Below are 14279 nucleotides of genomic sequence, written 5' to 3'. Positions count from 1 at the left end.
TTATTCCAGACCAGATTGAACTAGATCCATCCACATTGTGCTGATATCCCTAATGTATAGTTGATTGAGTTCTAACTACACACAAAAGCAACATGTTAGCAAATTTTGACAGTGTATTTAATTGAAAAGCCAATTCGTATTTGAGAACAATATTGATATACCTCTGGGGTCAATTTAAAGAGTAAGCAGTGAAAATTAAAGCCCAATTTTACGGGTATTGATTTAGCGAGAGAACATCACTCGCTTCGGTTACAACCATTCCTTTGCACGTGTAAGTTGAGTGCAGACATCGAGTGTTCATTTTTTATCTTGTAAAATATTAATGTACCTCGAGGGTTAATTTGTATAGTGAGCGTATACAAATTGAAGATTGTTAAAGGGGAATCATGCTGTAATACATTCAGTTCAATGAAATAGAGAAAAGTGGCAAAATGGAAATACAGTTACGCGTAATATCAATAATTCTATTACCTTGACGACCTATTATTCAAAATCGTGCACTGTGATCTGTTAAAACACAACACGTGACATCTCTATATTCGCATTCTATTACCTCCACGACCCATTATTCAAAATCGCGCACTGTGATTTGTTGAAACGCGTCACGTGAGAGCCCATTATTCTGCAATAATGGGTCAAGCGCCGTAACACATTCTACGCACAGCATTACGCTTGGTTACGCGTGCAATATTTCCGCGATACGCGCTGTCACTTACGCGTACGCGCTCCACCTTGGAGTAAACAACTTAAAATATTTGTGCCAAAAAATGACATTTTCTCTTTAAATTGCACTATTTTCTGGTAATAGAATAGAAATAAAGGGTGCAGCATTATCCTTTACACGCAAATAATGTGTCCTCGGCAGTAAAACGTTTAAATAATGGGTTCGGCTGCTCCTCACCCATTATTTACGTTTTTACTGCCTCGGACACATTATTTGGGTGTAAAGGATAATGCATTACCCTTTATTTCTTAAATAATGGGTTGAGCGCCGTAACACATTCTACGCATAATATTACGCTTGGTTAATACGCGTACAATATTTTATTTGTCTCTGTCATTTCGCCGGCACTTACGCGTTTACTCTTGAAGTAAACAACTTAAATATTTGAGCACAAAAAGTGATATTTTCTCTTTAAATCGCACAGTTTTGCTGGAATATAATAGAAATAAATGGTGTAGCATTATGCTTTACACTCAAATAATGTTTCCTCGGCAGTAAAAAAAACGTCTCACCCATTATTTACGTTTTTACTGCCCTTTCTGCCCCGGAAACATTTGGGTGTAAAGGATATTACATTACCCTTTATTTCTTAAATACAAATAAAAAAAAAAAAAGTACAACATAATGCAACATTAACTGAACATTCTGTGGTTCCAAAAGATGCGGTATTCGTGAGAGCATTTAGTATTACAACCGAGTATAAACATTGGAAAATAAACAACTCTGTTCGCAGGCAACAAGATTGGGGGAACTAAAGTGCGGCTCGCAAGTGTTGTTTATTAGAAGAAATATAAAAATTGAGGTTTGCTCTATCATGGGATTTGCCATATTCATATCATAAACTTTAAACCTGCCTGTATTATTTTATTGACAAGGACTTCATTAACTTTCGTAGCCTAGACATTGGAATAAGTTAAAGACATCCGTGTTCAGGGAAAATCTCATTTCATTTCTATTGAATCCTTCTAGTCGCATATGCGAAATAAACCTCTTGAAGAAAAGGGGACGGGTCGAGAGGGCTTAAGTAAACCATAAGATGCAGTGCTTCTGCCAGGATGCAAGGACGGTTCCATAGGCAGTGAATAGGGTACTTCAGGTACCAACCAAGATCTACGGGTCACAGAATAATGGTACTCACAGTTGCTAATTGATGCTTGGAGTATTAGTGAGGAATACTTAAAGAAATGCGTAACACTTGGTATTAGGTAGCCTGCAGTTATTTACATGTATATAAATAGATAATATCTGTTGCATATTGGGTTCGGATATTGGAGTATTTTAGATAGCGAGAGCTAAGTATTGTACGACACGTTTAAATGGTAAATAAAACTGAGGATATGTTATTTATGACACATATGTTCACTATATTTTATATGGATCCAAAAGCCAAACCATACTATTAATACAACAGCAATAATAACAGTAACAAGAACTGCTACCATCATAAGCAAGATCTTATCTTAGTTACTTGTTCATTCACTTATATTTAAAGAACTGTTTGACATTTTTTACTCTTACACTTCACTTCAAACGTAAAAAATATACAGCGCCTTAAATCTGCCTGAAATATCTCCAAGACATGTTTGGTTTTATTCATTAATGGAAAGTACAAAGTTAACCCTTTTCTCAATTGTAAGTTTAAGATTCGGAACACTGTTTGTTTCCGAAACGAAAGACTCAAAATGTTAATTAAAATTGGAAAGCATAAATGAGGATCAATTATATCCCCTTGTAGTTATTACGATAAAGATAACTTGGAGTTTGACTTTGGAATTCACTTCAATCTTCGTTAGGAAATTGTGGGCATACACTTGGGACTTGCGGGACTCACGTCATATTATTATTGTTACCAAAATGACGTGATATATCTTACTTTACAGGGTGATCCCTTACTTTACATAATTCTGACTTGGCTTTTTCTCGCTATTCCATCTGATCTTGTTTGGTATTGAGTCAATGCCACTTGAATTCAGCAGTAATTGTTTATATTTTGTCTGTTTGTTTGTTTGTTTGTTTTAGTTGTGATTTGTAGAGAGAGGATATGTTTGGGAAGCAGCCACTCTTAACAAACTTGTTTTGCTTTTAACAGAAGGGAAACAAAATAAGCTAGAAAATAATTGCACTTGAATGAATATCTGTTGATGTTTGTATGAAAAGTAAACAACCAAGGATAAGGCAAACATAATTATACGAATTTAATATGCACCTCGCAATGTTACATTAAGTCAAACCAAAAAATAAAAATTGCATTTTTTTCTGTGTTATTTGCAGCTTACAGCCTTTCATATGATGCACCAGACAGGTCGAAGAGACGTAAGTATTTATTTCTAATTCAAACAACCTGAGTCATATTTGTACAATCATTATATCAGGGGTGTGAGAGGACAAAATCTATTTGTAATAATTTGGTTTGGATTTGTATTTGGAAATAAAACGTTGAAAAGGCCCGATTAATTTAATGTGTTTATGCTTCAGTTTCAGTTCAGTACAGACTGTATCAAAATGATTGTTCTCAAGCTGTTTTCAACATTCAGGAATTATTTTAATTATGTTACTGAAATTTGTTGGAAAGTTTGTTTAGGTATATGATTGCTAAGAATGTCAGGTTTAAAAACAATTTTAGCTTATGAGAATAGCACACTCGGTGAAGAAATTGATTGCCTTTTGAAGGAAAGCCTTCTTTTCACGATTTTGTCAGAAAATTGGCTTGATGGCGTATCCCCATTAGTAATAACAATGTGATATGACCATAAAAGTACAGAAATAACCATCTTGCTTAATACCGTGAAATCACTCGTGTAATAAATCTTGCGAGCAGTGAACGAATCATTTTGTGTTGATGTAAGTGAAGTTGGCGATATCACCTTTCTTCATTCAATGGATAATATCTCCAAAATGCAATGGCAAATTTCAACAAAATTAACAGAATACGTAAATAGTACTTATACGGTTTCAATTGGTATAATTTACATTCCAATTAGAGTCAATTTCATATTTTTAATGTTTTCTTAATAATGTGTCAAAAACGATCATTTTGATAAAGTCTGTATATCACTGCATTGATACACCAATAAGCAAAATAATCTTTGAAATAGATACCATATCTATATCAAAGTACCTTTGACCCATTTTAAACGTTTTATACCGTTACTTATTATTACAACCTTGAAAAGAACTACTAATCAAACTGAGCAGCAGGAGGAGAATAAGAAGAAATCGAACGAAAAAAGAAGTGAAACTTGAGAAAGGAGTTTTAGCAACATTTCCATATAGCTGTAGAAGTCATCTTCTTGACGAAATAATTTCCCGCCTTTTCATGCGCAGTAATCTTACCCTTTAGCAAACGCAAACCGGAAGTCACCTGATACTATTATAGAGCACATCTCTGGCAAATTTGATTGACCTTGTATTGTTAGGTTACCTGGAAGATACACTTAAGGGAATTCTTCTGGGATTTCTTGCCTTACTTTCCATTAATACGCTTTGGAGCGAATCATGTGGATAACGATCAAGCTATTATTATGGCACCTTTTTGGTATAACCTTCAAATTTTCCGTTTTTATATAACCTTTAAAAGACATGCATTTTGGTAAAATTCTGACAAGCAACACTCTGATACATCTTCTTTTACATTAAAAACCCATTAGAGCTCTTAATTTTGAACTAAAAATAGCGCTTTGCAAGGAGGATAATGTTTTCGTTTTTAAAAGTAGTCTTTTCGATGTACTACTTTTTTGCTCAAAAAATGAATGTTGTCAACTGCGTAAATTTCATCAGACAGCTAGCAAATGCAATAGTGCTAATCACACCTAGTCACGGTTTATTTTGTGTATGTTTCTCTATTGTATGGTGAATTTAACAGCTGCCCGTAAAGTATTTTGTGTAATAGTGAACGTGAATTACAAGAAATTTTTGATAAACAATACAACTACACTACCAGATTCCTACACTACTCTACCAGATTGTAGCTGCAGATGCATAGGTATCCCGCCGAGGTACTATGCAATACCAGTGAGGTATCAGTGTAATACCAACGCAGTACCACTGCTAGTGGGTCCTGTTCAGTAGCCGCAATGGTACTGTGTAGGTACCTTGTGTACCTGTGCAGGTGGCTGCAATAGCAATCTTGTTGTGTACATGTATATTGATTAATATAATTATACTTACCACCATTTTCTATTCTTTCTTTTTCCTGACAGTTTTCTGGGTAGACAAAAAAGCAGGTGAGTTTCCAATAATTCACTCATTCTCTTTCGTATTAAATATGAGAAGTTGGTCTTCTCTCTGTTGTTATGACTATGTAGCAGCGTGATTTATTTACCACTTGTGTGCACAGCACAGACCACGGATGTATTTAGGAATTTACTTCAAAATCTTATCACAAGGCACTAATTAAAACAGTTATTGTGACATTTCCTGGAATTTAGTACAATGTGGGCCAACGGGCGATTTGATCATTATTTAATTGATCGATAGTTAGTAATTAAAGCATGAGCTATGGTTTGCGAACCGGAAGTAAAACATAATTTTAAAGAGATGCAATGTGTTTTGGTTAATATAAGACCGCATGTGTGACCATAATACAAATTTGAACACCCTGTATAAAAGAAATAATTGGTGTGGTGCCTGTACACATTAAATTCCTTGCCCTGACAAAGACTAAGCTGTTTTGATGTTTCTCATTAAGTGCTGACTTTACGATGCATGTACAGAGTGCATACAAAATCCAAAGATCACTTTGCATGAATAGATATTAGTCATTAAATTTAACCGCCAACTTTGCTCCTATATATTAACTTACTTATGCATGATATATGCATTCTTTCTTTTCTTCCAACTCTAGATGTAGATGCCAGCAACCCAGACAAAAGACGTAAGTTTATAATTATATGTTATTTATATATTACTCCTATCACCTATCAATAATAAAGAAATTAATTGCAATTATATTCAAAATGTGCCTCCCCTGTGTATTTATTATGAAACAAAGATAAACAAAAAATTTATAGTGCCTTTGTATACATAACAATTATTGTATAAATAGTACATCATAATTTAGAATCACAATCAGGAGAAATCACTATAATACATTTTAATACACCGTAACCACTGACAGTTTCTAAGCTGTATGTATTTGTATTTTTTTTCAGTATTTTGGGTAGACAAGAAGACACCAGAAAAGAGATGTAAGCATAATTTTCTTTTTTCTTTTTTTCTGGTAGTTAATTGTACCTAATTTAAATTTGAAATTTTGATAATTTGTTGTGGGATTGAAAATCACAAAATAAATAAATAAATATAGTTGATTGAGGTTTAAGAGTGCCAAATATTATTAGTATGTAACTACACGCGTGAGTTGTTTGAGAACAGCTATTGAAATAGATGGGCTGAATATGACGTCATACTAAACAGTCGGTCGGCAGTTTGTTATTAGTTTACCGCAAATAATATTTGACTAAAGACCCGACGTGATTTTAATATTCGCGCCAAATACGATAAGGTCACTATTACCTGGTTTATAATGTATTGTCATGATTGTTGTCACCTCGTCTATATAGATGTGACTGTACATTAAACAAAATGAATGAATTTAATCACTCAGATTAGTGAGTTAATTTTTTGTTTTTCCTTTTTTTCATCTTGCAGTATTTTGGGTAGACAAGAAATCACCAGAAAAGAGATGTAAGTTTTCAATATGTTTATTCAGCAAATGCAATGCAAAAGCCTATTTGGATTGATATCGTTGATATCAGAAAATCTAAGTACATGTAGTAGAGTATACAAATGTAATTTTTAACAGTATCCCATGATCTGAATGCGAATGGGATGCTGTACACGAGAGGACAGAATATCCGGCATCCCATGTTTATCAGGCGATGTTCCCTTTAGATATGTACGCAATTGCATCAGACAGAATGACCAGACCCAGTAACTAAGACTGAAAGATTTCTTTAGTCTGACCCAAGTCAGAAAACTACCTTTCTGCACTTATAGAGAGTTGGCGATTTCAAAACATACGTTTCATACGCCCATGCATCTATTCAAAATCCCGTCACATGAGAGTGATTTTGAATAGATGCACGGGCATATGTTACGTACGTCTGGAAATCGCAAGCTCTCCGCTTTCACAGGCCGTACGCAATTCAAAGGAATTAACTTATTTGAGCGGTCACAATAATAGGCTATTCCAGAAAATAAGTGCACACCCCCTATAGCCTATAGGAATTGTCAAGATGGGCCACTCAAATGGATAATTTCTGACTTTGAACTATCTTTCAGCTGGATTTTTTCGCATTTGTACACTTTAAAAGTCTGAATTTCTTCCAACAATCATGGCTGGACAAAAAAATCCGGAATTCCGAGCTCCTCTATAACATGTATAAGGGGTGTGCATCTATTTTTTTTGGAATAACATTATTTCACTTTAAGTATTGATCGATCATCGACATCGCCATATTGTGTCGAAGTGATTATTGCCCGCGATCACCGTATCTTTTATTTCTTGACCGATTTCAATGATCGAGGTCTTAAGGGTAGACGAGGTATTGTTGGTGAATGCAACCAAAAAATTGATTCTCATTAACTTAATCAATATATTATTAATAAAATAACACCTGCAAAAGTTCATTCTACAAATCATATACTTAGAAAACTTGTTTTATTCATTGTTGTTAATGAGTTATCTGCATTTTACAAAAGTGTTTGTTTCAGCGCTATTTACAACATAACTCAAGAACCAAAGGACCTACAAAAGTATATCTGTAATATCTGAATTCTTCTACACACTCGCTATGAAATGATCAGTGCAATGATCAATGCAAAGCTCACTACCATTCACAAGATGCTGTGAATGACCAAATCGCAACAGTTTAAAATAGTTGCTAACCTTAAATCCGAGATAAAAGATGCAGGCAGCTGATAAGAATTAAAATACTTGTGCTGTTTTCACGCACCAATTATTCCGATTTAGTGAATATTTTTGCACCTCATATTGAAGTTTTCTTGTATGAGCATTGAGGAGAGCAATGACATTTTCATTAAATCTGACTAAATATTGTGACCAGCGATACCATTGCGTCTGATTAAAAGCCTTCAGTATCTATATGGGACCGCACCTTTCTTACCTAAGTGGGTGTATATTTAATATAATGAACCGAAATATTATATTAATTTGTTTGTTCTTGCCTTCCATTTTTTGCAGTATTTTGGGTTGACAAGAAAGATTCCGGTAAGTATTGAGTTTTGGTTGAGATATTGAGTTTATATTATACACTGAAATTAGGTCTCCTTCGCTCCAAAAAATAGACCGACTCTCCGGAAGACCCCAATCTTTTTCATGTTGTGAACAACTACTGTCTGCTGTCTCAAACACATTGTGCAAATTTTGCCTTTCAAATTAGAAGAGACTTAATATCAATATGGTAGTCAACAGGTAAAAATCGTGGATTAGTAGAAAATATGAACAACGCTGGAGACGTATTTTAGATGATTTCTTTTGCTTAAATGAATTCAAAGTACTAGTGTTTACCTTCTAAGCGTCTATGTCTAATTTGAGACTTGTGTAAAGGTGGTTAGTTCCAGACTCCGTGTCTTAAAAATACAGCACAGATGTGACCTGTTTAAATAAAACCCATGTGTATCCTACTGGTACCTTCAACATCAATTTAGTTTAAAGCGTACACGGCCAAATCCTAACTTCACAAACTTCATTGAAGAGGGGGGTCACTCCCATCTATTCGTACGCGCCATGTGCCTGACAAATGCCAATAGACCACCTTTTCTCAACGACCCCCTTATTTGTCAATGTCAATGACACCCAATATCAGCATTTACATACGTAGAAAAGATATTACACACATGTCTGGCACAAGAGGTCCCCATTTGGATTTTTACGTATATTTGTACACTAAAAGAAAGGATTTGCTCAACTGTGCAATTGATGTGTCCAAAAAGTGTAGTTGATGCGCCATGCCAATTCACCTTGGACAAGCATGTTTGAAGAACGGGTTAGATAGGCCATAGTAGTCATGATAATGAATGATAACTATATTCAAGTAAACAGTCATATCACAAGTATAATAAGAGTTATTTATACAAGAAAGTCACCTTTCCGATGATTTTTAGATTATGACTGGTGAGCCACGTATTTCGAAGTCCACGAAGAGCCGCTCTTCAATAGACGATAATGCAGCAGTGACAGTGTATTGTACTTCGCGGAGCTCTTTATAATTAAAATGTTATTGGATTTTTCATAAATGCTTACATAAACGATGTTACTCAATAAGATGACCATTCTGAAATTTGTCGTTATTTTTTTCATTTTCAGAAACAGAATTGATTTCGCTTTCAAATATTGATAAAATAGCAGGTAAGTTTAAAATTGTTCATCACATTTTTAATAGAAGTAGGACGTTTGTACTGAATATTGAACAAATAATGGCGTGGAACCGCTTGGAGAGTGTTAAGTGTTAAGAACAATAACTTAGATGTGTTCCCTTGTAAGACTTTTAAAGTTAAACTCTTATAAGTATTTAATTTTCAACTGTTCAACAACTACACACTATATCAAATACATAAAACTATTGAATAAACAAAGTATTTAGATACTAAACATATTATGTGGTTACGTTTGTAACTAAACACTTCTTAGTTTAGTACAATAAACACATGTCGTGTTTAGGATCTATATAATTTAGATAAGTGTTTAGATGTTGAGCAGAGGGTAAAACTTCCTTTACATTCACTGCATAGTTGAGAATTAAACCCTTGTAAGTGTATGCGATATTCTAAAATGTCCCAATCTTGGAAAAACGTCAATACGTATTATCGTATACGTATAATAAAAACATTGGAAAACTATTAACCTGAACTTCCAATGCGACATTAACATGTAACATTTGAGCTATTGAAGACCTAATCATGAATGTATAAGTTATATCACTGTAGCATTAACGTTCTCGTGAACAGTTTTGGAGGTATTATTTTCACTTATTTTATTAAATCACTTCATAATGAAATTATATGTATTCCGCTTTAAAGTGTTCAATGAAGCTCAACAAGTAATTCAAATTAAATTACGATGCGCCAACGTTCAACATTTCGAGAAGTAATTGAACGTTGGTGGTGCTCTTCTACACCATCATCATGTTTTTATCCTCGTCCAAACGGGGTATTTTCTCTAACATCTCGCTATCAACATCGCCATGTACACCAGGCACAAAAAGAAACTCGTCAGTTAAAGTCATCCTTGCTGTTCAACAACCTGATAATTTTTGGATTATTCTGAAATATATTATTTTGTTAATTGGACTTTGCTTTCTCATTTGACACCCTGTTCGAGCAAGAATTGACCAAGATAATGCCTCCAAACCCTTAAACCCCCAAATCAAAAGTTACAATGTTAACGGTTCAATTGTGCCTGTATGTTACATTGTGTGCTTTATTGATTGGCCCATGGTGCTTGTGTGCAATACGCGTACTTAGGGTTTCTCTACCGGAAGTCAATTTGTGCCGAAATTCCTTCCCACAATGCAATATGCGTATTAGATAACAAAGAATATTGATTAACCTCCGAACTGTATCTATTGTTATGCAAAACGCTTATTGCATTGTGGGAAGGAATTTCGGCACAAATTGACTTCCGGTAGAGAAACCCTAAATCCGCGTATACAACGATGCGTTCCCATTAAAATTGCAACTTTTGTTTTTTCCTTCAGTAATGTAATTTAAAAACATAGTGCTTGGATGTACATTTTTTTAAATCCTGGTGTTAAAATTAGGCATGAAATTGTGTCTTTTAGTTTTTTAGGCGTTTTTATAGGCGTTTCAAACTAATAGAATTCGCTAAAGAAAGATATATCCCACCTCTGTAAGGTACATCGTGTGAGTCTATAGGCCTATATTATAGTTTTGTCAGAAATCCGTTTTGATTTCACCTTTTTGCACTTGCGACTGCCAAAATGTCCACCCAGTACTTCATTTACAGGGTGTCCCAGAATGATCTATACCGGAAAAGATGGAATTTTTTCGGTATGAAGTGCATGTTGAATGGTCATATTGTTTTGCATTTTAAGTTTTACATATATTTAGCTTTCTCAGATTTTTTAAATTTTAAAAATTGGACGTTTCTAGTAGAAGTTATAGAAGATTGCGTAAAAATGGTGAATTCTAAGTTTTGACAACGCAACCTATTTTGAAAATCTGTAACATTACTAACCGTTCAGCACAAAGTTATTTGGAAAAGTTATGCAGGTATTTTAGTTGTGCCCTGTTCATATTTCCACTAAATAGCCGATATCTATCTATTATTTATGACGTTACGAAGCAATCATTATATGGAATTAAGGATTTGTGGCCTAATCCCATCCTCTCTTTGGCGGTAGTTTTAAATATAGTTATTGTGGTGAGAGGCCCATGTCATTTGAAATGCTTGCAGAGATCGAACTGGTTGTGGTACAAAAAAGACGGCTCCTCAAATTACTGTACAGCAGCGTGGATTTCTTTCAAAAACTTACTGGCAAACCGGCAGCTATGTTGAGACGCAAAGAAGATTCATTAGACGATAGTGTATAACGTAAAGAAGTTTGACGAGCACGGAACTGTCAGGAATCGGCAGAGTGAAGCTTCAGGTGCTCGTAAGACTGTAAGAACTAGAGCGAACATTGCAGCTGCCCGGCAAGCTTTAAGGCGCAAACCCCAACAGTAGTTGTCGTCGAAATGCTGTGCCAAACATCCCACGTTCTTCATTTTTAAAATCGTATCATGCGAGTCGTTTTTCATCGATTTTACATTATTGCATGCCACGCCAAAACAAATAAAGGTAGCGTTTTGAAATTAACAGAATAAGTAGGAGACATGTCCAACATTATAATGCTGGTATCAAAAATAGATACACTGCCCGTCTTCTATTTTTAGTTATTTTTGCAAACACGGTACAAATCATTCTGGGACACCCTGTATAATATGACCAGCAGAAATAATCGATATTTCTATTGTGGCTTGCATAATCATCCATCCATGGGTACATTCGCGAGTTGATTTTGACAAAATTGATAGTCGGAATTGAAAAATGGTGCAATCATAACCGAAATGCTGACAATACTATGACATATATAGCCCTATATGATATGCTTTAGAAAGTTGGAAAATATCTTTTGTTAGCGAATTATGTTACTTTGAAAAGCAAAAACGTTTTCCCCAGAAAAAGCTCGCGTGGCAAAATAAAGCCTTTGAAAATCGAAAATCTTGCACACCTAGATTTCACACCTAAGTTTAACACCAGGGCTTGAAAAAATATACAGTACCAAGCATTATAGTTTTCTTCTGACATTTACCGAAGAAATGAAAATTATTGCCTTTCATTTGACCGAGAAAATTAATTATGAAGTAAAAAGGTGTAACTAAAAACTTAGCTTACCGGTATTTCAACACCGAATTCGATCGTTTCAAGCGCCTAATTAAGTGACTGAGTGTGTGTTGTTTAACAATAGGCATCGACTGACTACCGTTCTGCCTGGATGTTGGAGGCGCATATCTTGGTCATTTCTTGTTCGATTTTCACGAAAAGGGTGTCGAATGAGAAAGCAAAGTCCAACTAACAAAATGTATTTTTGGAGGGAATACATTAAAAAAAATGATGATAACAAAATAATCGGCATTCTCCAAACTTGGAATCAAACAGGTATTCTAAAACCTATAATAGGCATCGACTGACTACCGTTCTGCCTGGTTTTTGGAGGCGCATATCTTGGTCAATTCTTGTTCGATTTTCACGAAAAGGGTGTCGAATGAGAAAGCAAAGTCCAACTAACAAAATGTATTTTTAGAGGGAATGCAAAAAAATAATCAATTACTTGGAATTAATTTTTGTTTTTTTATTTTCAGATTGCATGATCAGCGTAGTATCTCAATATGCTCAGAAGATCGAAACTGAATGCAAAGGAGCAGGCACACTCAGCAAATCATGCGTAAACGGTTTGAACAGCCAACGAACCAAATCCAACATCAACTGTCTGTCACACTCAGAAGGAGAAGAATAAGAGGGATTTGAACCTCTGTCCACTATGAACTCAATACAGCAATTCCTCCCTTTTGATACTCAACTAATGTGGAAACTGTTTCATACTTGCACAATGGATTTAGACCATGACTAATTACATGGACAACTTCATCCATTTCAAACGGTCGGTATTCTCAAATAGATCAGTAGAAAAATGACGTCCGAGAAAAGTTTATATATTTTTTCGTAAATGTCTTTGTTTGTACCATTTATCGTTAATTTCAGGAAATGAAGGCACGAATTTAAGTCGTTGGCTGTTCTATTTGAGAGTATTTCCAAACAAAGGATGACCGGGTAAAATCCTAAAGTTTGTCAAGAGCAACCGCAATTTTAGAACTCTTGTACTAATACCTCTATTAGAATTGTTAAATATCAATGTGTATTTTATTATAATTTTCTACTCAAGAATATTTTATGTCCCGATTAAGGTAGTACTAATATAGATCTAGATAAACCCTTTTCAGTTTTTATCACCTTATTGCAAACTACCTTCGTAGTTATGAACATTACATAAATTATTTACACGAAAGCGTGATTAATACATCTAATAATTATTTTTTATAGAAACCCAAAGAGAAAGAAACTGATGCTGATATTAGTTTTTTGTGTATTCAAGATTCAATAATCTTACACATGTTTTAAAGTAAATCTCAACACGGTCTTCGTAAAATGAAAACATTAAAATTAGCTAACACTGACCAGCCGAAGTCCCCTTCTTTTATACATACAAAACTGCAATATAATGTGAGAATAAATATATTTTTTGGCAATGTACGAGTAGCTATTATAGCTTCACATGCTACATAGTAATGCGCGAGCGATGGTCAATGGCAAGTGTAATGTGCTATACGCATATTTGTATACTCAGAATACAATGACGTCATTATCATAATTCTGGTTGTGAATTAGATCTTATTTTTGTTCTTGCTCGGCCACAATAATGTAAATACTGCTATATATGATAGACTTCTGTAAATGTATGTATTTTTGGTTGTCACAAATGTATTAATTTACATAAATAAGTTACAATTTGCTGTGCATAAAAGCACTCTTAGGCACAACGTCTAATTTGGTCCTATAGTGCTATCGGTTTCCCGATATAGGTACCGATGACCCTTTCTATCGTTCCCTGAACATTTGTTTAGTGTTAATTATTATGTTTGATACAATTTATTACATCACCAGGGTAGGATAGAGAGAGTCATCGGTACCTGGGACCGATAGTGTTAAATGACCAAATTAGACGCGGTGATTTAAACATATGGCTGATTCTACCACTATTATCATTTCTCTTTTATGCACAAATTAATTATTTATAAAACAAAGATCCGACGGGCTTACAGTCAATTTGCTTTAATGTAATTAAAACGTAAATCATTTTTGTTACAGAAAAATAAGAAGATATTGAATGTTTTAAAAAAGTTATTACTATCTCTGTGAAGCAAATTGCAAGAGTTGAGAATGCTGCATTACAAATAATTTAAAACTCGTAAAAAG

The 14279-nt window shown here is 34.4% G+C and overlaps 1 protein-coding gene across 1 annotated transcript in view; it reads left to right on the top strand.

Moving 5' to 3' along the window:
* Positions 1–13004, top strand: part of LOC140148221 (uncharacterized) — a 65695-nt gene extending 52691 nt beyond the window's left edge. The window contains exons 3-10 of the mRNA XM_072170092.1: positions 2996–3037; positions 4924–4947; positions 5568–5597; positions 5875–5910; positions 6371–6406; positions 7926–7952; positions 9051–9092; positions 12608–13004. Of these exons, the coding sequence (XP_072026193.1) occupies positions 2996–3037; positions 4924–4947; positions 5568–5597; positions 5875–5910; positions 6371–6406; positions 7926–7952; positions 9051–9092; positions 12608–12762 (392 nt within the window). The 3' untranslated portion in view covers positions 12763–13004. The remainder of the gene's footprint in view (positions 1–2995; positions 3038–4923; positions 4948–5567; positions 5598–5874; positions 5911–6370; positions 6407–7925; positions 7953–9050; positions 9093–12607) is intronic.
* The last annotated feature ends 1275 nt before the right edge of the window (positions 13005–14279 follow it).

This window comes from Amphiura filiformis, chromosome 1 (genome assembly GCF_039555335.1).
Source record: "Amphiura filiformis chromosome 1, Afil_fr2py, whole genome shotgun sequence".
NCBI lineage: Eukaryota > Metazoa > Echinodermata > Ophiuroidea > Amphilepidida > Amphiuridae > Amphiura > Amphiura filiformis.
Note: the sequence above shows the minus strand (reverse complement) of the source record. Positions and strands in the feature narration are given on the sequence as shown.